The 26,136-nt window shown below is 38.1% G+C and overlaps 4 protein-coding genes across 4 annotated transcripts; 2 read left to right on the forward strand and 2 right to left on the reverse strand.

The window, feature by feature from the left end:
• Positions 1 to 905: 905 nt before the first annotated feature.
• Positions 906 to 3,653, reverse strand: LOC113698578 (BTB/POZ and TAZ domain-containing protein 4-like). Its single transcript, XM_027218448.2, has 6 exons — positions 3,277 to 3,653; positions 2,705 to 2,994; positions 2,258 to 2,394; positions 1,843 to 2,149; positions 1,419 to 1,732; positions 906 to 1,182 (listed from the first exon to the last, which is right to left on the reverse strand). Exons 2-6 carry the CDS (start codon positions 2,948 to 2,950, stop codon positions 1,056 to 1,058), a joined length of 1,131 nt encoding a protein of 376 aa, XP_027074249.1. The 5' UTR covers positions 2,951 to 2,994; positions 3,277 to 3,653; the 3' UTR covers positions 906 to 1,055.
• A 4,823-nt stretch (positions 3,654 to 8,476) lies between these two features.
• LOC113697782 (cyclin-D5-1-like) lies at positions 8,477 to 10,494 on the forward strand. Its single transcript, XM_027217362.2, has 5 exons — positions 8,477 to 8,839; positions 8,935 to 9,021; positions 9,148 to 9,439; positions 9,526 to 9,659; positions 9,799 to 10,494. Exons 1-5 carry the CDS (start codon positions 8,570 to 8,572, stop codon positions 10,009 to 10,011), a joined length of 996 nt encoding a protein of 331 aa, XP_027073163.1. The 5' UTR covers positions 8,477 to 8,569; the 3' UTR covers positions 10,012 to 10,494.
• A 2,712-nt stretch (positions 10,495 to 13,206) lies between these two features.
• On the forward strand, positions 13,207 to 19,101 carry LOC113698257 (uncharacterized). Its single transcript, XM_027218015.2, has 5 exons — positions 13,207 to 14,367; positions 14,991 to 15,455; positions 15,580 to 16,662; positions 17,381 to 17,513; positions 17,969 to 19,101. Exons 1-5 carry the CDS (start codon positions 13,294 to 13,296, stop codon positions 18,931 to 18,933), a joined length of 3,720 nt encoding a protein of 1,239 aa, XP_027073816.2. The 5' UTR covers positions 13,207 to 13,293; the 3' UTR covers positions 18,934 to 19,101.
• A 961-nt stretch (positions 19,102 to 20,062) lies between these two features.
• Positions 20,063 to 25,168, reverse strand: LOC113700057 (calcium-transporting ATPase 2, plasma membrane-type). The gene is made up of 7 exons (XM_027220489.2): positions 24,449 to 25,168; positions 23,913 to 23,967; positions 21,867 to 23,821; positions 21,587 to 21,745; positions 21,208 to 21,379; positions 20,736 to 21,034; positions 20,063 to 20,641 (listed from the first exon to the last, which is right to left on the reverse strand). The coding sequence occupies exons 1-7, from the start codon at positions 24,620 to 24,622 to the stop codon at positions 20,402 to 20,404; spliced, it is 3,054 nt and encodes a 1,017-aa protein (XP_027076290.2). The 5' UTR covers positions 24,623 to 25,168; the 3' UTR covers positions 20,063 to 20,401.
• Between the last annotated feature and the right edge of the window lie 968 nt (positions 25,169 to 26,136).

Consider the following 26,136-nt stretch of genomic DNA (forward strand, 5'->3'; position numbering starts at 1 on the left):
GCCGCCAATTTGTTGAAGATGGTAGATTTGGGAAGTCGCTCTCACGAGTCTTTCTAATCAATCTGTCAGTGCAAAAATTCTCCCGGAGATGTAATTGGACCGACTGCACCTTGGTGAATACGGTCAAGATCACGGAAGTGAATGATGACAATTTATTTATTTTTCTTCTTTTCGGCGAATACGGCCAAGAAGTGGGGCGAACGATTGTTGAACGTATTCCTTTCAATTTCAACTTCCAATGTAGCGCCTTTTTTTTCCTCATGTCCAAATCACCCCCCTTTTTTTTTTTTAGCTGTTTCGCAATTGGAGTATGGGTTTTCACAATCGTTCATGACAGTTGTACAATATATCAACGATGATAATGCATCGGGATTTCGATTGCATTCGAGTGTTAATCTAATTTTGTTGTATTTATTTCAGTTAATAATGCACGATTGTTGAAAAAAAAAATGATGGTAATGCACATTACATCCTTACATAGCAGCTGTATACATTAACCAAAAAATTAGGGTTAAAAATGATATGTAACTTTTAAAATTACAGAATAACCATTTCATTTTTCTAGGCTTAGAATGTGTAAAAAATTTTCTACGACGATAATGTGCATATTATTAATTAATATGATAAAATATATAAAGTATTAACACGTAAAAGATCTTTTAACATGTTTTACCTTCACGGGTGGATGGTGTATCCTGACTCCTCCTTAGTTGCAAAACACATTTTTTTTTTTGGAAATTATTTATGAAATCCAATCAAAACCTTTGAATTCGTAAAATTACTCTCCATCTGATGGACCACGAATTTGACCTTAGAATTCGACTTGCAACCGTACAGCCCATGAGGCTTTTTACCATTCATGTTCTTGCTCTCAGTAGTTACCTTTCAAGAACGGATCCAAGGAATAATGGGAAGGGACCATTCATGTTCTTGCCATCAGTAGTTACCTTAAAAATGAAATATCCAATTTGCCATCAGTATATCAACACATTTTATATCAACACTGGAAGAATTGTGCTAATCAATATTGATTTTGCAATTAAGCACTCGTGCGGTCATGATGATTCCAGAGAGAAGAATGGAGCTCCCGAAATGCTCTTGGATCTCACTATCTTTCTGACCAATATTCTCCACTTAAGCTCGTCCTTCTTGTTCTCTCTCCTTCTCTTGTGCTTGAAATTCCTGAAACGGATGTCTCAAGTGTTAATAGAAGCTTCAAGGGTGATCTTATTTGAACTGTGCTGAACACTAATTCTCATGCCATCAAAAACTGGTTAAATTTTGCAGTTTTAATAATGGAAATGGGGCAAAATTGCACTCATTTCTGTTTTTTTTCATCAAGAGACTTGAAATAAAAAGAAAAGAAGAAAATTGGGAGAAAAAAAAAAGGAACGAAAAGAAAAAGAACCAAAGCCAACCTGCACAAAGGAACTCTACAGATGTTTGGATTAGCACAAATTCGAGAATGCAATTCCAAGATTTTCCACAGCCTCTTGCAGTGAATGCAGCCACCAGGAACTCTTCTCTTACATCCAGCGAAATGGCGAACCAGCAGTTCAAGCCCCTTACAAGCGGCATACGGACAAGGTGATTGATCTTTCGGCACAACCTTATCAAGTGGACCAATGGTACGGCATCCATCTCTGAATATATGAACAACAGCCTCCATTGCCTCGTATAGTTGTTCATAAATTTTCCTCTCATTGATCTTTTTAACCCTGTAATCTTGCTTCTGAAAACCAAATTGGCAAACCATCCAGTTTAGAGAAACGAAACAAATTTCCGGGTCACTAGAACTTAGAAGTGAGTAAGCAAGGATCTGATAGAAGAAGAAATGCTTACGGCAGCTTCATCGATAATGGATTCAAGAATCTCCCTTTCAAGTACCGGGTGACTTTCCTTCATTACTTTCCATCCCTCAGTAACAGAAACGGGCTTGAAATTTTTGAGGATGAAACGGTGACAAATGAGGCTGAGGCGAGGCGCATCACACAGCATTGCAAGCTGAAAGATATCAATTACATTTTCTGTTGTTAGCAATCTGCGCTCTAGCCACCACTCACACAACTGCTTTAGCTGGGGAACCGCATAGGCATGTGACAAAACCAAGAGATGCAGAACATGTTCCTGGAGTTTATCGTCTTCGTAGCTTCACAAAGAGCACAATGAATAACAATGGTCAGCAGGCAAGTAGGTATGTTTAGTAATTAAGTAATTATTCGAAGCAGAATTAGTAGGGGAGGAAGCAAATCTTTACCGGGAAGAGTACATGAATCGGATAAAAACTCTGACAGCTTCAGGTGGAACTCCCCGTATTGAGACTGACCGATGACGACCACGATTTTGGCCTTTTGTTTGTTTCAAGATCATCTTGAGAACGGGAGAGGCTACACCCTGTTGCAGACCACATTACATGAAGTTCAAGATCTATAGATTCTATGCATATATATTTAGGACGAAATCCATTTCTCGATAATGATGTCTGATTGTGAAGAGAATACCATATTTTATCCCCCGTAAAGAGAGTGAATGAAAATTAATTAAACGCATTCTGATCCAGAAAATGATTAAAGCGACTTTCCCATATCACTCAGCCGAGAATTTTGTATTCCATCCTTTTTAATCAAGAAAAGCACTCTAATTAATACTACAGAAAGTTCAAATTTGCACCGTCAAATGGAAACCGGTAAATTCAATAACTTACGAGAATACTTGCGTGTGCATAGATGACACCGCCATGATCCGTGTGAATTAAAACATCTGCTCGATAACCTCCATCGAATAGCCGGTCCAGTGCTGGATTTCCAGCCGTAGAAGCACGGCAACTTCCCCAATTCTGCGATGCCCTCGGGGTCAGTCTTTTCTGATGGAGGCTGGTTATTGCAGGATAGGGCAATGGAGGTGGGAGTGGGACTGGTGCTGTTTGTTCAGAAGTCAAGGAAGATTCCATGTCCCTGTGATTTCTCTTCACAAAACAGGCCCCGAACTTCCCTTCTGCAGAGTTATTGTAAAAGATAAAATTCAATATCTATTTTCTCAGAGACGTGAATTGCCGAATGCAATTTGGTTTTATCTTGAGAAGAAGGATTAAATGCATCGTTTAGGGATTCACGTATTCTATGCATCTTTTACCGCGAACCCATTTCATCTCTAGTAAACATATTTGTCTTGCAGATGAATATTTCTAAATCTCTGGTACCTTTCATGGAGATATTAAAAGCTCTTTAAATGCAGAAGGGTCAGAGACTAATCAAGGGAGACATAAACCACGCTTACCTTTCTCTGTTTGTACAAGAAACACCAAACAAGAACGGCAAAAATGGCGACAGGGTTCGGTGTTCTTACTTCTTCTCTTCCCTCTCAATCTCTAATGAATACGTTCCAAATAAGCGTATGTACAGATCTAACGTACAGGTTTATGATTACACAAAAACTAATTCACCGCAATCAATATTTGGAAACCCAATAATGTTACAGAACTCTTCTGACCCTTTGTGTTCTATACTGCCCTGCAATTCTAGACGACGCTACAGTATATACAATATCCTAAGCACCCCCTTCTTGTAACAACGGGAAATTCAAAACGACGGAGAGAAGGGAGAAGGAATTCATTGAACGTGAAGCAGGTGATTATATATGGTCATGTTGCGAGTGAGAACGGGACGTGTGAATGTGTGATTAGTGATTATTGATCGAGTCCCAGACAAAAGTTTGCTGGCGTGGATTGGAGTCAGCTCCATCGCCAGTGTTTTGCACAACAAACTCGCGGTGTTTAAAGATCTGAATAGTCAAACTCGTGCGCAATTTGGATATCTTCACGCGTGTTTTTACAGTCTGTTTCGCCAATTCGCCATCCACGCGCTTCCCGCGTTTTGCTGCTTCCAACCTCGCACCTCAACAGTGCTCCCTTCAATCAAATCAACTACTCCCATAAATAGCAGAAATCCACCTTGCATGGTTCCAAAGACACATTTAATATATTCCAATACCAATTCTTTTCTGGCCGAAATAATTTCAGGGCTCAACACAAGAGCGTATACAGTATTGGATGAATGATAATTACGTAAAATTTGAATTTGAACTCCAACTTTTACATATGTGTTATAAATTCAATAATGATAAAATATATATACTGTCAGTCAGTGTACATAAGATTTACTTTTTTTTTTTTTTTTTTTGTAAATCATTAGTGTTCGTGCACCAGAGGGAGTTTGAGCTTGGTAATAAAGTAGAAGGGATTGTAAGCAGAAGGCTTTGGGTTCAAAGTCTTTTTTGTCTCTCTACCTGCAATGCTTGCCTTTTCTATATGTGTCCATTGCAGGGGTACAAGATTTTCATAATTGAAGCATGAATCAACAACATATTCCGTCCATACTTTACAACTGGAATAGTCAGGACTCATGACATGACAATTAAAACACTACAGTCTTATGATTCTCTAACCAAGTGAAATGGGTGTGTTCTGCACATCAAAACATTTTACTCTTGGATCTCTACCTGTTTAAATTTCTGGACGAAATTGAAGTTGTATTGAACTAGCAAAGGTTTTCTAGAGCGAGACAAAACTTCACAGCACATTGCAGGCCGCAAACACCTGTAGATTCGTTGGACACGGCTGATTTACTTTCACAGTGCTCAGGGAAAAGAGGTATCAGAAATTGCACATTTCTTATCTTATCCAGCACTATAACTTTCCTCCCTTGAGAGAGGGGGGGGGGGTGAATTGCCTATTTGCCTATAACAATAATATGATTTTAAGTATGATTTATCCAGCTTTCATATCGAGTCTGCAGGAATCTTTACTCAGAGAATGCAGGTGAATCCCAGTATCAAGTCTCAATCTCTCTATTTCTGTTGATAAGTTATTAACGTTCATCTTTCATCACCAAAATAATTAAGAAAAGGAGAAATGAACTCGCAAAAATTTTGTCCCTTTTACTTTTCTAGATGTATCGTTGGGCTCTGCTATTCGCCAACGTTTGGTTGTTATCCAGGGCAGATAATTTGGGCAAACTTGAGTTCATCGCAAATTCATGAAATTGGGCCACTCATGTGATTTTTTAAGCTGTGCCCATGTATTTTGTATTTGGGCTTCGTAAGTTCTTTTTCTTGGTTAGAACCCGGAGACGCAAACGGGCAAGACAAAAATGCATATGTTGGCATTTCGCAATCAAGTTCACAGGAATCCTTTAATTTTGTTTTTCTTACAGTGCAAGTGAAACTCGTGGAGTATATTGCCATTATCCATCAATGACATCAATTTTCTTTTAAAGTTTGACATTTGCAAATTAAAGCATAAAATAAAATTGTCCAGTAGTACCACAATGAGGAGGAAATTGATAAAGGTCATCTACATTAGGGCTGCAAACGAGTCGAGTCGAGTCAAGTTTTGTTTTAATCGAGTCGAACCTCAACATAATTTTATTGAACTCGAACTCGAGTTTGAGCTCGACGAGCTGACAATTTCAAACTTGAACTCGAGTTCGACTTGATTCGAGCCGAGCTCGAGCTCGAAAAAATAAAAAATAATATATTTATTTTTTTAAAAATAAATAAAATAATATTTTTTCTTAATAAATAATAAAATATTAAGAATATATATGTAATTTTACTATTAAAATTAAAAATATAAAAAATATATATACTTAAATAAAAAATAAAAAATATATATACTTAAAATAAAAAATTAATATATATATATATATATATATATATATATATATATATATATATATATATATATATATACTCGAACTCGCGAGCCGGAGCTTAATATTTTAAGCTCGATTTCGACTCGAGCCAATTCAAGCTCAATGTTGATCAAGCTCAAGTCGAGTTTGACTCGAGCGCTTGCGAGCGACTCGATTCATTTTCAGCCCTAATATATATCAACGTAACATGTTATACTGAAACACCGAGACATATGGACTAGAAAAGTCAATCATCCCACAAGGTCCCAATAGAATTATTGCAATTATGGAGAAAAAGAAAATTGGACGAATTGTTAGCTTAATATTTTCTCATTTCTGCAACAGATTGGCCACTACAATTCGTTTGACCGATAAAAATGAGGGGGGAAAAAAGATTGGCTTCCACAACTAGTGTTTTGATGAGACGAGGAGCGTCTCCGGTTATGATCTCCCAACTCAGCGGTGGTCCACCTTCCGCGCACACGTGAAGCCGCTCCCATGGGACAATCACGGTCACGTGTAATTACATACCATTATCAATACTCCACTTCTTTTTACAAGTTGACTTCGTTGGCAACAGCAGGCCATTTCTTCATAAAAGGTCGGTCATGTGTTCGAATGCATTTGTTGATGTGAGAGTTGTATTAATAGTCAATTTATAAAAACTTTTGTAAATGAGCTATGATTCTAGAGGCATGCCCTGACCATTGCTGGTGACCGAGACCCAACCAAACTTTTCATTACCAAAAAAAAAAAAAAAAAATTCCACTTCTTTTCTTTTGCTAAGAAGAAAATGTGGGGCAAAATTATTTTTCACGGGCAAAATCTTATAGCGTGGACCATATGCTACGTTTTTGTTGCTTTAGCTAGAATAGTATTTGCCGGTTTAAGCAAATAGTATCATTAACGGCTTAATCACAGCGCTCCCAAATCTATGTGGCAGAGTAATGGCTTAATTGTTAGATCTCGTGTCCTCTTTCTAAATTTAATTGGTTACATTAAGTTACGATGGAGATATCAAGATGCTGGACAAACCAATGATACCTTAAAATAGAGTAGGAAGTCAAGACGCAATTGTGGGGTCAATTAATTATTTGTCTTAAATGATGGCTTTTATGGCTTTCACACTATTATATGTGCTGTGCTTTGCATGTTTGATGATAATGGAAGCCTCAAGTGCTACGAGTCTTCAAGGAGTGTTATTCATAGAGGCCCGCCGGAGGGTTTTCAATTGGGAAAATTTGATTACTATTGGTCATTGTTGTTCATATTATTGAGAGTTGCATGCAAATGAATTGCGAACCACAATTGACTGATACGTAAAAAACAATTACTGCAACAGTGTGGATTAATGATTTTGCACGCAGAGTGAGCGCAAGCCAAGTTTGATGGATATTGTAATGCTTATGACAACCGGCACGGTTTTATTATCAATGAAGGGAGGTAATTACGCCATCAATTACACTGTAATCATAGAAAAGAATCAATTGAATTGCTACTTTTAGGAGTTTATATAGAAAAATATATTGTAACAATTTGATATATATGAAGTTAAAAAGTGGTTGACAAGCGTGTTTATAGAGAATATTAAAAAATTTCTATAAAAAACTACCATCCAAATGAGGTCGAGAGAACAAAGCATTAGCTTGTCAAAATTTATTTGAGTGGAACACTCCCTCTATATAAATCCCCATCGCAATCTCAATAATTTGTTTTCTAGCAAAAAATAGATTCCATTTGCATAAGTTATAACCCAAATTGAACCAGAGGGAATGGATGGCTTGGGTGGTTGAGAGGAAGGAGTGTGAGTGAGAGATTTGAGTTCGAGTCCTTCCACTTACACTGAAAAAAAAAAAAACTTACAAGTGAAAGACCCTTATAGAAGATACCTAATTAGAGAGAGAAAGAGGGGTAATGAATGTATAATGGATCCTAGCAAAATCAATAATAATAGAGAGTTTGATTTAAGGAAGACAATGTTGGCATATTAAATCAAAATTGAAAATTAGAAATTTTCTATATTCTTATTTAGTAGTGTTTTAGTCAAGTTAGAGTTTTAGTAATTCTATTGGAATCAAGTTATGGTTGTTTTATTGTTTAGGAAATTAGCATGTTATTAGGAACTTTCTTGTGGTGTAAGACTTGTTTGTCAAGTCATCTAGTCTACAAATAGAAAGTTGTATTATTGTGTTTAATTGAGAAGAGTGAAGGATTGAGAATCTTGTTTTTATGATATGATTAATATATTATTATTGATATTATTCCCGTTCTCCCGCACATATTTTTATGTTTGTAAACTGCCTCCCTCTCATACTGGTTTTGTCAAATATATACCTCCAATAATTTTTTTAAGCTGACCCTTATAAAAATACCTAATTAGAGAGAGAAAGAGGGGTAATTAATGCATAATGGATCCTAGCAAAATCAATAAAAAGAAGTTGATTGATTAAGGGTAATCTTAGCAACATACATAAAGATTTAGGTACTTCTTTTTTTTGGGAAAGAAAATGGTTTAAGAAACTTGGATCCCGTACAAAAATCCCGGACTTCATTAACATGAGGAGAAATTAAAGGGTCGAGTAGACGGCGGCCTCCCTAATGTGTTGTTATTCACGCTTACTCGACCACTCCCCGTAGAACATTCTAACTGCTAACTTGCTAAGAAAGACGCTACATACATAATTCTCATCCCAGCCGCTAAAAATTTGGCGGCACCAAAACCGCTGCTAAACTCAGCCCCGTTCTTTTACCTCAACCGCCTTTTTATTCCCCGCCCCCCCCCCTCTTCCTAGATTTCAGTAACCTCCGACTCCTTAGATTCAGCTCTCCAGAATCACAATCACTTTACACTCCCAAGATTTTCTTGTGTCGATATTGAGATGGAAACTTCTCAGACTACATCGTCTATCCCTAGCCTTTTGTGCGAAGAAGATGAATCTTGCTTCACTCTGAACAACGAAAGTGATGAAACCTTGTGCCAATGTTGTATTGTTGAGTATGATGATGAGTACATTGAAATGCTGATTCACAAGGAATCTGATTTACAGTCAAATACCAATAAATCTCTTTGCAATAGTTCAATCGACGAGACTGACGAACAGAGTTGGTCGAAACGTGCCCGCTTAGATGCTGTCCAATGGATTCTTGATGTTTGTTGTCTCTTCTCTTTCACTACTTTGTGCCATCCTTTTCATTCTGGGATTTGTTTATTATTTATTCTTTTGCTCATTCTTTTTGGGTATAGACCAGAGCTTTATTTGGACTTCACTTCCAGACGGCCTATCTGTCACTGATATACTTCGACGGGTTCTTTTCTAAGCGATCCGTTGAGGTGAGTATCATTTTTCAGTTTCTCGCTCGTTCTTGTGATATTTTGCTCGTCTCGAAACGCGATTCAATAATAGACTTCTCTGATGGTGGAAAATAATTTGTGACACTGCCTGATCGATGTTGGCAGGATGGGAAATTATGGGCTATTCGGTTGTTGTCCATTGCATGTTTATCTTTGGCTGCGAAGATGGAGGAGTATAAAGCGCCGGCATTATCTGACTATCACATAGATGAATGTAATTTTGAAGGCCGCCTGATTCAGAAAATGGAACTGTTGGTTTTGGATGCTTTGGAGTGGAAAATGAATGTACTCACCCCTTTTCTTTACTTTCGATACTTCATAGCCAAGTTTTATGGTGAGTCAAGACCGAAAGGGCTAATGTCAAGAGCCATCGAACTCACATTGGCTATGCTAAAAGGTGATCCATAGTTGCACTAAGTTGAGTTCCACCTCATTTTGCAGATAACGTATTTTTCTTAGTTGGCTTGGTTTTTGTTAATTCAGATATTAGTTTAGTAAAATATCCACCGTCCATGATTGCTGCTGTGGCTGTTTTAGCAGCCTGCGATTCTCAGTTGACAATGAAGATGTTGGAGTTCAAGCTGAGCATAATCTCATCATGGGGTTCTTCACATAAAGTGAGTTTCCTTGCTTTTAATTGAAAGTAATGATTTGCGATGCATCATGATTCATTCTTCCTTCGTTTGCACTTTATGCCCGCGCAGAAAAAGTTATACTACCTGTGTGATTTCATGTATTCGTAATGCATTGGGACAGGACAATGTACTCTTATGCTACAATCTAATGCGGGAAATTCAGAAGGCTAAGTCCAACACCCCAAATCTGCAGAGTCCCCTGAGTTTATCGTTAAAGCAATCAAGCTCACGTGATTGTCGGGAAAGTAGTTGCATAATTGGCACCAAAAGGAGGCTTACATACCCCGACAGTGATCAACATCAACCTTCGCAGAGGACTCGTCGATCTCCATAGGAAGATCAATCACCTTGCCAGATTCCCAATTGCTACTAATTAGTTACAAGCGATGATTTGGTGTGCATTGGATTTGATGGCAGATTCCAGTTTCCAATATGAACCAGAAGTTTCTGCCTCTTAGACAAGTGCAAAAATACCAATGAAGAAAGAGAAGCACATACTATTAAGAAGCTGACTTCAGTTTGAAGAGACAAACGATGGCCAAATAGGATGTCCACAAGGTTGCTGGAGAGGTGGAGACTGTAGTAGTGCTTGCTATAGTGGTATCGGCCATCATAAATGAAAAAAAAAAAATGTGCTAGTGCCGCCCTGTTAACTTTTTTTCAGTTTGCAAATTGTTCTCATTGTTTAGATCTTTGCTTTTTGTTTTGATGGGAAAAACCCATTCGCCCAGTCTTGGGATGCTTCCTCTGTTCCCTCCAAAAGGCTATTTAATAACCAATGAGCTGTAGGGAATGACAGTTGTCTTGTTTGATTTGATTCATCCGCCTTACATTTGGGCCATCCAAAATGTGCAAAAGTTGGATTTTTTTTTTTTTGGGGGGTAGGTTGGAGGCTGCTTTGTGATGCTCGGGCAATTTCCCTTTCACTGTTTACTTTTCGCTGTACTTGGGGACGCCGCGAACCCGGAAGAACTCGGAGTCTGAAATCATTTGAGAATCGAACAGGGGACGTGTCCTTTGAGCGATGAAGACTAGTAGTAGTAGTATTACTCTATAACCACTGGATCCGTGGCCAAGAGGAGGGGGTTTAAGTCCCTCCTTTGATTAAAGGTGAGGGTTTAAGCCAAATGTAAGAGGCAATGGATTTATGAACTTATGATGTTATGCTTGATTACCTGTCTGCCAAAGGGAAAATGTACTGTCAAAGTTAAAAAGCAATGGGACGCCGTTTTGGTTAAGTACATTGTTGGTTATTTCTTGCCGTGATAGGACTTCTTTTGTGGGGATAAAAAGGTTTGCTGCTAGTTACTTGTTTAATATAGCGTGCTAAACCAAATGTGGATCCTCATACTTGGGCAAATTTCTCGAAATAATGTTAAAACCAAAAATTATCACAAAAATAGTAGTGTTTTGTAGGGAGTGTGTATATCATAAGAGTCGCTGCAAGTCACAATATCGGCTTAAAGGTTGTTTGATTTTTTTTTTTCACGGCTTAAGAATTTTTGAAGTTAAGATTTTCAGTTGCATTTTTTTTTTATTTTAGCTAAAGATGTACCGTTGATTAACATATTATCAAGGGTCATGATTTGAAGGAGCAGGAAAAAAAATTTTTAAAATCTTATTGCCGCAATACTAATTTGTGGCGAATGAATTAAAAATTTTTTTTCCCTTAACCGCACATCTGATTTGTGATTTGTGGCGTTTTGGAAAACTTTTTTCGTTAATCGTACATCAGATGTGTGGCGTTAGTTATTGTGAATTTTTCATTGAGAAAAGCTTTTTGACCAGTCAAACGATAGAACTTTCATTAGCCGCAAACGCCACAGCTTTCATTGGCTAACCATATGCTTTATCTTTTCTTAATACTTATCTTCTTTTTTAGGTTGATTCTCTGTTGCGGATCGGTTCAATTTGTAAAATGTATCTCGATCCCACTAATTCTTTGCAGTGTGCTCATCTGGGACTAACAACGATACGTGAGGTGACATTTGAGGCATTACAATATTTGAATTTGTGAATGAATTGGCGGATAATATTCAGATTTTAAGAATTTTTTCTTGTAAAATCTTTTATTTCATTATTATTTAAGTTTTTATTGAATTATTGTACCTATTTATCCTTGAATGCTGCATTATTTATCGTTATTTAAATTAAAATTAAAATCAAAGTATTTAAAAAAAAAAGGATGATTTGGCCAAATCTCATATTTAATTAGTTTTTTTTTTAATTTTCAACTGGAACCTTAACCAATTTTTATAACATGCTTAATCACCACTTATGAAATTAGCACAATTCTTGTAGGTAAATTAAATTTTAGGCTTCCATGGTTTGGGTTTACATATTAGGGTTTTAGTGCTAGGGTTTAGGGATTAGGATTAGGATTAGTGGAACAATTTGTACTAGTGAAATGACTTAATGAAACACCAGAACTAGATTGTTCATCTGCTCACTATCGTTTCATAGCAGACGTGTGAACCCAGAAATATTGCAATTGTCGAGTGGTGTAATTCCGTGGAACTTAATCAATTCTAGCCCTTGAAATTGGTTAGCTGAAATCAGAAATTCTTCATCTTTTTCACTTTCGCAAAACTTCTTATCCCATATTTCCTGATTTTAACAGATTGTTGATAGATGTCCAAATTGTTTGACCTGCTTAGTTCTGGGTTAGGAGCATTCTAAGAAAACAGATTTGTTACTATTAAAATTAAAAAATTAACATCGAAAGATTTTTTTCAAAAAAGTAGATTGGAGGGATCAAGTCCCATCACTTAGGCTTCGTTTGGGAGTGGAGGATTTGAACAAAAAAGAAAGGGAAAGAAGAGAAAGTTAAGTTTTCCTTCATTTGGTTAGTTTTTAGTAGAAAAGAAAAGAAAGGAAATGTAAAAGAATTTAAGATGATGAATAGTAGCCAAAATTTTTCCTCCCACATTGGAAAGAAATGGGAAGAAAGTTTGAGAAAATTTGTCAATTTTTTTAAAAATACCTATTTTGTCCTTAAAAAGATCTTGAACAAATATTTAATGACTTCGATATCCAAAATCATTCCACTAATTTTTAAAACTCCCAAATAACATAACAATGTCTTCTCCTCTCTTCTCTTCTCTCATAAATTAAATTTTCCCTTCTTTTCTTTTCTATCCTTATCTCCCAAACTAAGCCTTAAAAATTAATTGTGGATTCAAAATCCAGTTATATTCAAAAGTTTCTTTTTAGCTCATATACTTCAAGGTGTTATAGTACTACAATTTTTTTTTATTTTATAAAAATTTCAAAAGATGGCCGGACTTTTATTTATTTATTTACTATTTATTTTCTGTTTTCTTCCTCTGATGTTGTTTGTCTGCTTTCCCCTCTCGCAGGCCGCCAAAACTAGTTTCAAATTTGAAAGTAATAAAAGGTACAGAACTACCTAATTGATGGGCTAACAGACCAATCAAAGCTTAACGACACTTCCTGTTCCCCACATCCCAAATCCAATCATGTCTTTCCATCCATCGGTCACCCAAACAACCTTCACAACGCGCGTAACTCTTAACCGTTCCCTCCCATTCCAAGACACTGACAACACTAGAAACACGCACTTCCCCACTCACAAAAACGCGCAGCAATCCTTTCGATGGAGAAGAGGCTTCGCTCGTCGCTGAAGACCTCAGCAGAAGAATTCCTCTCAACAGCTAAAAAGCTAGGGTTTGCAAAATCTACAAAATCCACTCTCAAAAACTTAATTTACACCCTTACTCCTCCTTCTGACCTCGTTTCTTCCCTCCCGCCCTCTCTCCACCGCTCAATTTCCCAATCAATTAACAAATTTAAATCGTTTTCCAGTTCAAGCCCCCAAACTTCCCCTCAGACTCCACCTACTAAGCGCGTCCGCCGTTCCTCCCGCCACCTGAAAAGCGATGATGCTTCTCACACCACCGAAAACGAAAAGAAAAGGCAGAAGGAATCCGTCGTCGAAAATCTCGAGATTTACACGTATATTGCCTTCCTCTGCGTCACACATCCGAAAGGTGCATTTTCGGCTGCTGATCTACTCCCTGGAGTTAGCGAGTTGCACGATAATTTAGTTATATTCGAGTCGGATTCGACGTTGCTGTCGGAGATTGCTAATTTGTGTGAGGAGTGGTGGAAGAGGAATTTGCCTGGAAAAGAAGCCCTAATTTCGCAGTCATTGCCTTTTCTGCTATCGAGGTCATTGACTTTAAAGAAGAAAGTGGACGTTCACAGGGTTTACAGTCTTCGAGAGGCGTTTATTTTGTTTGATTTTGAAGATGAGGAAAGTATCGAGGACTTGAAGAATTTGTTAATGCGTTGCGTGATATCCCCCTTGTATTTTAAGACAGAGGAAGGAAGGAAGTTTATCGCATTTATATTTGGGCTGAGTGGGCAGCTAGTGACGGAGGCCTTGGCGATGATTAAGTCGCAGATCCCATTTGGAAGGAAATCCATGTTGGAAGCTTATGGGGAGATTGTTTTTCGGGTTTGGAAGTCCGTGGAAGGAGAGTCGAAGGACGAAATCGAGAACGACTTTTTGCAGGGGTTGATCGAGAGCGCTATACATGCTACTTCCCCCGCATTTGCTGCTTCTATCAGGACGGTTTTGGGGGCGTTTATCATCCAAAGAACAACACATGGGGTTGAGAAACTGCTCTTTAGGCTTGCCGAGCCTGTGATCTTTCGTTCTCTTCAGGTAATTTTTACCGCTTCATTTTCTTGTGATTCAGTTAGTGGTATAGAGCTGTTTGTTGTGTGCTACCGTGGCTGTGCAGTGTAAAAGCTAACAATTCAGCTCATTACGTTTACAAGCATGATATGATTCTACAATCTGGTTCTTTCTTTTGCCACTCCTCATCATTCAAAACTGGTCTAGGAAATTTTACATTGCATTATCAGATGAAAATTTTAAATCATTTCTTTGCTAGGACCTAATTCAGTAGTCAGAATTGATTGAAAATGTAAAAGGAAACTGTCTTGCCGCTTTATATTACAAGTTGAAGCTTTTCGCAAATAGTTTAATGGGAACTTAACTCATTGACCTATATTGTTGTCTGGATGCTGTCAGGCTGGCGTAGTGATGGTGTGGCAACTGGAAAACTTATAGCTTCTTAGTGAATTGAAGAGAAGTTTGATAAATGGGAAAAATGCATTACTAGTTACTACTGCAGGACTTTTTTATTTTTGAATATTGAGTTCTCTCACTAGCTCTCAAGTTTGAGGGTCATCATTGGTCTTTCTCAAACTCAATGGAGGTAGCTACTTGTTTTCCTATAAAGAATATATTCATACATTATGGTACTGGTCCATTTTTTTCAGGTAGCGAACTCCAATGTTCGTCACAATGCACTTCATTTACTTCTAGACCTATTCCCCCTTGAAGATCCTGATGCGACAAAGGAGGTTGAAGATACGCTGCTTGATAAACAGTTTTTTTTGGTGAATAAATTACTTACAGATGAATGTCCAGATGTGAGAGTTGTGGCTGTGGAGGGTGGTTGTCGCATACTTAACTTGTTTTGGGAAGTTATTCCTACACCATCCATCACAAAGATACTTACCAAAATTTTTGATGATTTGACACATGACAATTGTACTGAGGTTAGGTTTTCCACGGTTAATGGAATCATGTACCTTCTTGGAAATCCTCATTCCCATGAAGTCCTTAAAGTACTTTTACCTAGAATGGGGCATTTGATTCTGGATCATGCACTTTCAGTGCGCGTTGCTATCATGGATCTGCTTCTTCTTGTAAGGGATATGCGGAACTTTCAGTTTCATAAGGTACTTTCCAAACTGGGAAAAATATTTGGGTAAAAATCACTGGCAATTGCTGACTCTCTCTTTTTCTAATTACTGATAACTTTTTTTTGTAAGTGCACTCGTAAATGTGTCTGTTTGCCTGCAGGTGGTGCAGTTAGAACTACTGTTGTCTTCACTTGCAAATGATCACCCTCTTGTTGCTCGGAAAATCACAAAACTTCTTATACCATCATATTTTCCCTCTCAAGTAACCCAGGAAGAAGCATGTAATCGCTTTATTGCACTCATAAGAAGGTGCCCTGTTGCTGGAGCAAGATTTTGTGAGTTTTGTGTATCAGAGGGAGCATCATTGCAGTCCCTCAAGGAGCTTTTTGGTGTTCTCATCCGTTTAACTCTGTCATCTGATCGGCTTGATGCACAACATATGGATGGTTTACTGACTGCTGCTTCCCGCCTTTGTGACAATTTAGTAAATGATCCATCTACCAAGGCTGCAATGAAGGAGGAAGTGAATGATGAAAAGCTGAAGCGAATTTTTGCTGCTGCACCTACTACTCATGCCAAATCTTGTGTTTGCAAGATTGTTACAGCCATTTCTCCTGATGCCGTGGATGGCCTTTTCAAAGATTGCTTGGGACTGATTATGAATTGCAGTGCTATATGCAGTGATATGAACAGGCAAGTTGAACTTAGGTCTGCTCATAAGATGGTCTTGTCTTGTGATTGGTTTGATCTGATGTTTGATGCCATGACAAAACATTTGCAAAAAACTGCACATGACTGCCATGTCGGATTTGGAATAGAACAAACAAAATTTATTGATGCCTCTGCTAAAAGGAGGAAAACTAAATCTACCGCGAGAGCCTCATCTAAGTTGGGAGATGACGAGAAGAAAAGATCATCCAAGTTTGTCAAAAGTAGATTTTATGAGGATTATGCTATTGCTACAGGAATAGCCTGGCAAATAAAGGAACTACTTTTATCTGAAAATATGCGGACTGCAATATTAACTTCTAGGAATTTGGAAGCTGCTTTTGATGCTTTGAAGGTGATATCTGAGGTTAGCATCTTGCAATGCTTACAGTGCGATACTATGAGTGCTTCTCCAGTATTGGCCTATGCAACTCTCACCCTACATATGTCTCTGCAACATGTTAGCACAATTGGAAATACACATTCCAGTTCCAGGGAAGGAGAATGTTTAGACTCTTCAGATTCACCTCTTGAGGCAAGTGAAATGTTGATTCAGATGTATGTTTCCACAGTAAATCAAGTCTGGTGCAAAACACATGTGCTTTTCTTTGTCAAAGTCCTGTTGCTCTTAGAAGCACATTCTGTCGATTAGATTTGCATTTGCATGCTTTTTCTTGTTTTGTTTGATTTATTTTATTCTCACTCATCTTTGTTAATGTCTTGGAGATATTTCTAAAATTAAGCATCTATTTCTGCTTGGTTTAATTGAGATAGATATCATATAGTTTGTCCTAAGTAAAATGTTTCATCCTGATATTGATGGTACTTGTACATTAAGAAGTTTGGTTGTTTTGATGTCAAGACCTGTTAAACACAGTGGAAAATTGGTTGATACTTCTTGTAATTCTGAACTGTTACGAGGGAAAGATTCTGATGGGGATTTAAAGCTTGTTTTGAGTTAGAAATCTTGTTAATATATCTATTATTTTCATCCTTTCTAACTGTTAATGTTTTTATTTATTCTTTAAATATTTTTGTGAAGAATGTGGAGAGCCAAATGTGTAGTTGAAGAGAGAGGTTGTTGGCATTTTGTTGATCATCTATCCCCCAGTTTTATGGAACATTGAAACTGTATTGCAATGAAAGTTTGGTGAAGCAAATCAATTTGAACTTTTTTGAATCTTTGGTACTATCTTGACTTATAAATGGATGCTACAAAACAAATTTCCACTAACTTTTGCTCTAATTTGCAGTCCATTTCGAGGAATACTGTTTTGGACTCAACGTTCAATCATTTATTTAATTGTACATATAAGGTAGTCATGGAAGATGGATGTGTGAAGTACACAGATTTGCAAACTGATATGCCTAGACCAACTCATGATGGTGAGTTTCTTTCTTATGCATTCTATTTTTCTAGAACTTCTGCTTCCATTTCACAATGGTACACATTTGAACCTTTCAGAATCCAGCATTTGTGTACAAGAGCTGATACAATTAATTAGGACAAGTGCTTTGGTGGATAGGATGAGCAAACAAGTTGGTGTTGATTGCATCAGCTACACAATGTTTAAGAAATCAGAAGAGCTATATAGACTAGTTTAAATAAAATAGATTAACTTCGTAGTTCTTTAGATGCGGGATGACTTGACTTTATAAATGCAGAATACCTGGTCGTCTAAGGATCTCCACAACAAAATTGTTGCATTTCTCTATGTGGCATTGGTGTTTTAGAATAGTCTCTGTGTGTGTGTGTGTGTGTTTTTTTTTTTTTTTTGGTTTGAGTTCATGAAATTCTTTAACTGAGTCCAGTTTATTGTTTTTTGTTCAATTCTACACAGGATCCAGCTTCATTAAACCAAAAAGGATATCAAATATGTTGAAGGTGCTAACTGCAGTACTCAAGCTCATTGTTGATGCAATTTCCATTGAAATTGCTGATGATAATGAAGAATTATGCATGAAGTTTGCAATGACATGCATAAAGTTCATGATGTTTAATTTGAAAAAGTATTCCAACACTCAGCTGCAGTTCACAGAAGAAGGCTTGAGAGAGACATTTGTTTGTTTGAGGAGTTCGTTCACTTATGTTGCCAAGTTTCTCAGCTTATTGCTCAAAAATTCGTCCAAAGCTTCCCTTCTTTTACCAGCACCATGCAACCTGGCGAATGAGTTGTTTAACCTTTTTGCTTCAGTTGAAGAATGCTTAGGCTATGGATATGCAGCTCGGCTTATTACAGCAGTGAAGCCATGGGTGCCCGACTTAATTTTAGCGCTAGGATCAATCCACCTGCTGAAACAGAGTTCGGGAGGGACTGCATCTGACTGTGATGCATATATTTTTTCCTTATGGACAACCACTCTAGCAAAGATCGAGTTCTATGAACTTCAAGGCGTTGCCTCAGATGAGGAGGCGGTTCGCGGATCTAAATCTGAGCGGTTTTCTGCATTGAGGAAACTTCTGGGAATAATGGTTCAACTGTTAAGAACAAACCCTGATGTACTAGATGCTGTGGGAGCGATTTTCTTGAATGGTTTACTTGTTGGGCTAGATAGAAAGGAATTTGATCACGTACTGGGCATCCTGCATTTCGTCTGCATGAAGTTAGTCAGGCAACACGAGGAATGGGAGGGACTGAAGCTAATGTTGGCCTCTGTCCAAAGCATATATCCTCGAATCGAGGTGGAAGCACAGGAGTTAAGAGACGATGCGGATGGAAGGCAGCTGCTGAAGAACGCAAGAGCATTGCTCGAACCTGTTTGGCTGCATTATTTATCTGGTGAGCACAGGAATCAAATGGGATAGGACTGAATGGGTGTCGTTGCTGTTTGTATTAGGAGTATAGCCATCGGGACACGTCATACGTATGGCCGTGGGTCGGGTAAACCTAAATTTGGTTAATTAGCCCGATCCTAATAAGTTGTAATTTAATCAAACCAGATCAATGTCGAGTGTCTAAATATTAAAGTAAAATTGTATCTTCGTGAATGTACTGAATTTGAATTCGGTGGATCAACAATTTCAATACAAAACCAATATGCATAACACGCCACAAATAAAGGAGAAGTTTGTGAATTCATAAAATAAAGGACAACAAGGCAGTAAATACATAAAATTTTTATGTATTTTACAATGGCAAAATTGGCTGCATGGAGCTCAAAAAAAAAAAAAAAAAAAGAAAGAAAACTTTGATGTACAAGTGTCATATGCTCGACAATCCCTCTAGATCCAACTTCGATACAAAGTTTTTCTGAAAGAAAATGAAGTTGGAGTATTTTCTTTTAATTAAGTATTTTTAGTACAATAAGGAATAATAAATTGCTCGTTTATGAGTTCTGATTTTGTTTTTTGGTTTTCTTCTCTATCTGTTAATTTTGCTGTCCACTAACTTCTATTGCACAAAATTTTTTTTCTTTTTGTTTTCAATTAAATTTTTACTTTAGCACTCTTACAAAAAAAAAGAAAAAGGAAAAAAAAATGTTGCAACCTAATAGTAGTATAAAGCGTTGCTGCGAGAAATTTAATTAGGATTAGTTTCCCAAATGTTGTTGTTTATGAGAAATAGGAACACAACTGTTAATATAATTATTAGAGTCTCAATTTGAGATAATTTATACCACCACCCTATGGGATTATTTTATCCCATGAATGCGGGATTAATTTGATTAATTGAGATGTCTAATTTTATGCATAAAAGGCAATCAAACGTGGAATAACACAGAATTAATACTCGAATTCTGTGTCATCCATGAATGAAATGAAATGAAATGATTTATGGTGCATGGTTCATTTTTTGGTTTGCACTTCAGTAGCATGCACAAAATTCTGGCATCAAAATGATTTACAAGTGACGATTTGGTAATGATCAGTTGGAGTTGACAAGGATGATGGTCGCTCAGGTACAAGTTTTTGCCTGAGTTGTTTGTAACCATGCTTTTCAGAGGCAACCACAGAGATAAGCTTTATACAGGAGTTTCAACATCAAGTTCAAGCAACACGATTGCTAAACACATTCAATTCTACTCTATAGTTGCTCGACAAAAAGAAAGGAACTACCCTAAAGCTGGAGTTGGTCTTATAAATCTTCTGTCATAACCTACTATTCATGCTTTACAATTCTGCAAAAGATGCCAAAAACTTGCCTCGTGAAGATGAAAAAGGGCAATTGGGAGTTAATGACACACCAAGATCTTCATTGGAAGCACATCTGCCAAGATTCCACCCCCTTAGGGAGTTCGTTCCTTGTCAGATGTTTCGATTCTTCTTGGGATCTTCAAACTGGAATCTGCTTTAAGTACGCAGCAATTGGCATGCCCAGGAAACCAAAAAGTATGCTGAAAAACCATTGCACTATCGAGAGGGGTGTTGTGTTTGCAAAGGTTCCCAGGTATTCAATGATAATAATCTGGAAGAAGACAGTTGCAGTGATGACTGCTACAAAAACTTGGTTGTCCAGTATGCCTTCGAGTACATCAATTTTGTCCATCTCTCGTGAGTTCACCTCATTAAAAACCTGCAAATAACAAACAGTATACGCAAGTTTGGATCACTCGAAACAATGAGGGAATACTGAGATTGCAACCATATCCATGGTTTTGAAGAGTCACCTGACAGAATACAAATGTGTTGAAAATGAGGGTGTTGAGGACCAAATCAGCATCAGGGCCGCGAATGAAAAAGATTGTTTTTCCAAATGCTTGAAGAAACCATATTAATAGAAACTGATACAAGGATTGCCCTAAGATGTTCCTCCACATGACATTTGTAATAAAATTTCCTGTCCTTCCAACTGGGGGTCTTTTCATTAGTTCATCGTTAGGAGGCTCAGTGGCCAGAGCAAGTGCACCCAAAGTATCCATGATCATGTTGACCCACAAAAGTTGAACAGCAGTAAGGGGAGCGCTTCCTGAAATAAAATAATGATATTTACAGTTTTTTCTTTTAAAAAAATCAAAAATGAATAATGCTGATTTTGTCGCCTCAGCATCTTAGAGACAGAGACAAAATTGAGGGAGAGGAACAGATGACAAATGCTAACATAAAATTTATTATTGACAACTGAAATGCTACGATTCTTACCAGTCAAACAAGCCGAAGAAAAGTTGACAACCAACGCTACTACATTGACAGTCAGCTGGAACTGGACGAACTTTTGAATGTTTATGTAAACAGACCGACCCCATTTGGCCACGGTTACAATCGTGGAGAAATTGTCGTCGAGAATTATAACGTCAGCACTCTCTTTGGCAACCTGCAAAATAATGCACGAAATTTTTCCAAATTACGCTACTTTTAACACCCAAATCTGTATCCTATAAAATAAGTTTAAAAAGTGGAATGGCGAATTTTTAAGCATCACTACTCCTCAATTTGGCATTTTAAAAATACTTTCATTTTAATTATCAAAAAAAAAAAAACTTTCTTTTAAGGTGCGCCAAAAAAAAAAAAAAACAGGAACCTCTGTTCCGGCGATGCCCATTGCAAGTCCAATATCTGCTTCATGAAGTGCAGGAGCATCATTTGTTCCATCACCAGTTACTGCAACGACTTCATTGAATGTGGTTCGCAAGTGCTTCACCAATGTATGCTTGTCTAGCGGCGAAGATCGAGCCATCACCTTCAAAATTTAAAAAAAAAAAAAATCGCAGAAATGAGTTGTGGTTTATTTTAACTACGAAGGTAGAGTAAGCAGGTAGTTGCTCATGTATCCTACAATAAGCATCTATTATCTAGCACACCTGAATTTTGGGAATCAATTCAAGTAATTCCTCCTGGGTCTTTTCCCTAAAAACTGGACCTTCTATGGCAATTCCATCATCAGTAAGGATTCCACATTCCCTAGCTATAGCTTTTGCGGTATTGATGTTATCTCCTGTAACCATCCGAACGGTCACTCCAGCTGAACGACAGAGGGCCACAGACTCCCTCACTCCTGGGCGAACAGGATCCTTGATGCCTACAATCCCAATACATGTATAACCAGAAACTGGAATAGCATCATCAGCAGAGAATCCATTTTCAAGTTCCATATAGGCAAGACACAGGGTACGAAGAGCTTCACTAGCAAACTGATCAATGGTAGCGTTCAGGTGCTTGACTGATTCCTCATCGAGAGGCACAACATCTCCATCTGAGTTAATCACCTTGTCACAGGCTGCCAAAACTATTTCTGAAGCTCCTTTGCAATGAGCTCTTACACCTCCTCCCTCTGGAAGCTCCAGTATGACACCCATTCTCTTCTTCGTAGAATTAAATGGCTCGACTTTTACAAGTTTAGATGCTTGTCTTTCAGCCTGGAAATCTCCACCAAGTGATAATCCAAACTCTAGGATTGCTGTCTCAGTTGGCGTTCCCAATATCTCGCGTTTTCCATTTTTGTTAACCACTACTTCTCCTCCAGTGTTATTAAAAATTGATTGCAGGAGAACTTTAACGACAGAAGTCGGGAGTTCGGAGGACAATGAAGAACCACCATCAGCTGGCTTGCCGACCTCTCTGACATTCATACAAATGCACGATTTCACCACAGTCATGTGGTTGGTTGTGAGCGTCCCGGTTTTGTCACTACAAATTGTTGTGGCAGAGCCCATTGTCTCGCATGCAGCTAAATGACGAACAAGTGCCTTGTCATTCATCATCTTTTTCATTGCAAATGCCAGGCTCAAAGTCACAGCAAGAGGAAGTCCTTCAGGAACTGCAACAACAACAATGGTGACTGCAACAGCAAAGTATTCTAAAATCTCCAGTGCATCATCTCCAGACCAGCTCCAGTGTGTTCCATGTTGCAGTTTGCGTCCAAACATCTTCTGCACTAACACGGCAAAAGTCACCACTGCAAAGAAAAGGCCTATCTTTCCAATGATTGTTGCGACTCCATTCAATTTAACCTGCAGTGGGGTTTCATCATCTCCCCCTTCACTAAGAGTAGCCATCAGTTTGCCCCATTGAGTCCTCATTCCAACAGTAGTAACCAGCATCTTGCAAGATCCATCCTGCACCTTGGTCCCAGAGAGCAGGAAAGGGTTTTCAGCACTGACCATTGCTGGCTCACTTTCACCTGTCAAACTTGACTCATCAATTAACACAGAAAATCCTGATAGAAAAAGTCCATCTGCTGGAACCTGATCTCCTATGGCAAGATGTACGATATCTCCTGGAAGTAGATCGTATATCGACATCTTTTGCCTGTAACCATTCCTAGTCACTTGAATGGAAATCTTTTTCTTTTCTTTGTCTAAGTCCCTGAACTGTAAAGATTGACGATAATCACTGGTTGCAGTGACAAACACCACTAACAATATGCTGGCAACAATTCCAAGTCCATCATGAGCCCCCTTTGGCCATCCTTCAGTTGCAACACCAACTATCAAAGACACCAATGCGCACACTCCAAGGATCATGAGAGTCATATCCTGAAGGGCTTCCCACACAAATACCCAAAAACTCCGGGCAACACTCTCAGTAAATTTATTTATTCCATATACCTCCTCTCTACGGTTCAGGGCTGCAGCATCAGTTGGAATGCCGTTTGTGGTTGAAGTGGCCAGCTTGTCCGCGACACCAGAAACTCCACCATGAAATTTCAACTTTTTCAGGTCATGACCTTCCACAATGGACCCTAACTCATCCCCACAAATCTGGAATCCAGCTTCTTGAACTTCCTTAGGCACGGTGTAGTCACTGGGTGCAACACCTGCAATAATCCACCGAAAAGAATGAATCTCCACAATGTATTCAAAATTTTAGCCTCCAGATCCATAAGAAAGTAGTAACAATAATGTCACCTTGTATAAACTGAAATGCAGCCTTTGATACTAATACAGCAATTCTCAGCTTCTCCTATAACAAAAAAGGCAGATAAAAAGGTAAGAAAACTCTTTAAGTACAGTTGCAATCTTGTTAAAGGCAGATAACGGGGCTGGATTTTTGTGGTCATGTAAGGCAGTCAATACAAGTATGTATTCAACTGGTGGCAAATGCTACATGGAACCTTCAATGCTACATGTACTTAAACATGGTATCATTAAATCACTCTTTTTAATAAAAAAATAATTCAAGTATGAAAAGCATGAAAAAAACAAGTATGCGTCAAGCACTTGCAAATTCAGCAATGATCATAAAAGAGCAGAGGTCTTGGCTCAAAGTCACCAGAATTATTTCTGAGCATTTCCTGATTTTCTACTAATTTCCGTTCAATATACTCAAAAAAGATCAAGGGATCACGAAAAAATATCATGGGGATCAAGAAAAAAAATTTCTTGATTCCCATGTCTTGTAAAAATTCCAGCAGAAAAGAAAGAAAATAGGAAATGGAGGGGACCTGATTGGTACGGCGCATAGCAGCCGCTTCGAAACGCTTGGAAAGATTGGCAGTAAATCGAAACCGCCGCTTGGGATTTTTGACAACCCCACAGAGATCCCTCCATCGTTGCAAAACCTCCTCGGACGAATTCTTAGGCTTCACCTCAAAATTCTCATTCAAGTAGCTCTCCATTACTGTCAATCTTGCAATGATTTTGTTTCGTACACATGCACAATATCAAAATAAACGTTGTTTTCAACCAAGCACTGCGGTGCAGTGTTTATATAAGCAAAAACAAAGGAGGAACTCAGGAACTACAAGGAAAAGTCTGGGATCGTACGCGGGCTGTGATTAAAAAAGGAGAAGGACAATTTCAAGTAGAAAGCAAAAAAAGCATCCTCTATTATATGCCTTGAGGATGACGCCAACATGGCGAAGTTTCTGAGCAATTTTCTCTTGGAAGGGGCGGAACGGAACTGAAATGGGACTAAGGGGATAATCAGAAAAGAACGAGATGAGAAATGAAGTAGGTAGAAAGGAGGCAGCAAATGAAGATCCGATTTCCTTGGGTATTACATTACTTGGTGGCGCTGCACTGCACCATAGCCACAAAGCGCTTGTTGCTTGATGCTGCTACTGCTATTACTTCAGTTACAACGGTCAATATGGATTTTGAGGTGTGATTTGAACGAAACATGCGGGATTCATCACATTTTATCATACTAGTTTATTTATTATTGCATAAGCGTTTGCTTTTTATCTATCACGAGTTAAAATGCAGGCCCTTTGTTTTTTCTTTTTTTTTTCCTTTTCCTTTTCATATGGATTTTTGAAACAGGTATTCAGAGGGGACTCGGCATCTGACTTAGTAAATTGTACATAATCTACTTAGTAAATATACGCAGTTATATTAATTATATCTTCCTGCATCTGAATGCTTTTTAAATTAATACTAATAGAGTATTTTTTTAAAACCAACTCTAAGTACTCATTAATTAAATCCTTTATTTCGGTAAGAGTCAAAACCAAAGCTGACGTTAGAAGGAAAGTAACTGCCTTTATTGATGAGGCAGTAGCGGCCTATCGTTGCTTTACAGGTGATGGATTCTTTGGTGGACGGAGGGTGGGGTCGTTAGTCGTTACGCGGACTGAAACCGTGTGGTAGTAGTTTTTACGCGGTACGCTTTCTCTGTCTATGTGCTAGCCTTTTTATTAAAGGTGTACAAGTGATTAGAAAAATAGATGCTCACTGGGCCACAAGTCGAGAGTTCGAATTATATATACAGTGAAATTTTATATATATATATATATAAATTTTTTTTTTTAAACCACAAGCTCAGTGGTCACCACCTTTCCTGATGGGGTGGGAGGTCAGGGGTTCAACCCTTGCCTCCCACCAAATTGTCTGTCCCTCATGGGTAATTCGGTTGGTCTCAGCAAGCCTCCTTAGGAACTGGTGTCCAATGCCCGCAAGGGTCCGAGTCCTTTGGTTATCGTGTTCGGAGAGATGGAGCCTCTTCTCTCAGGTCGGAGTGGGATTAGTCGGGCCCGTAAGTATTGACCCGGACATCCACTCCATCAGCAAAAAATAAAAAATAAAAAAAATTGCAGAACAACCCTTTGATTTAATAAAATTTATTTATTTGTTAATTTCTTACACAGTTTCTTTAGATTTCCGTTCCTTGCAGGATAGGATACATTAGCTT

This window comes from Coffea arabica, chromosome 7c (assembly GCF_036785885.1).
Source record: "Coffea arabica cultivar ET-39 chromosome 7c, Coffea Arabica ET-39 HiFi, whole genome shotgun sequence".
Taxonomy (NCBI): domain Eukaryota; kingdom Viridiplantae; phylum Streptophyta; class Magnoliopsida; order Gentianales; family Rubiaceae; genus Coffea; species Coffea arabica.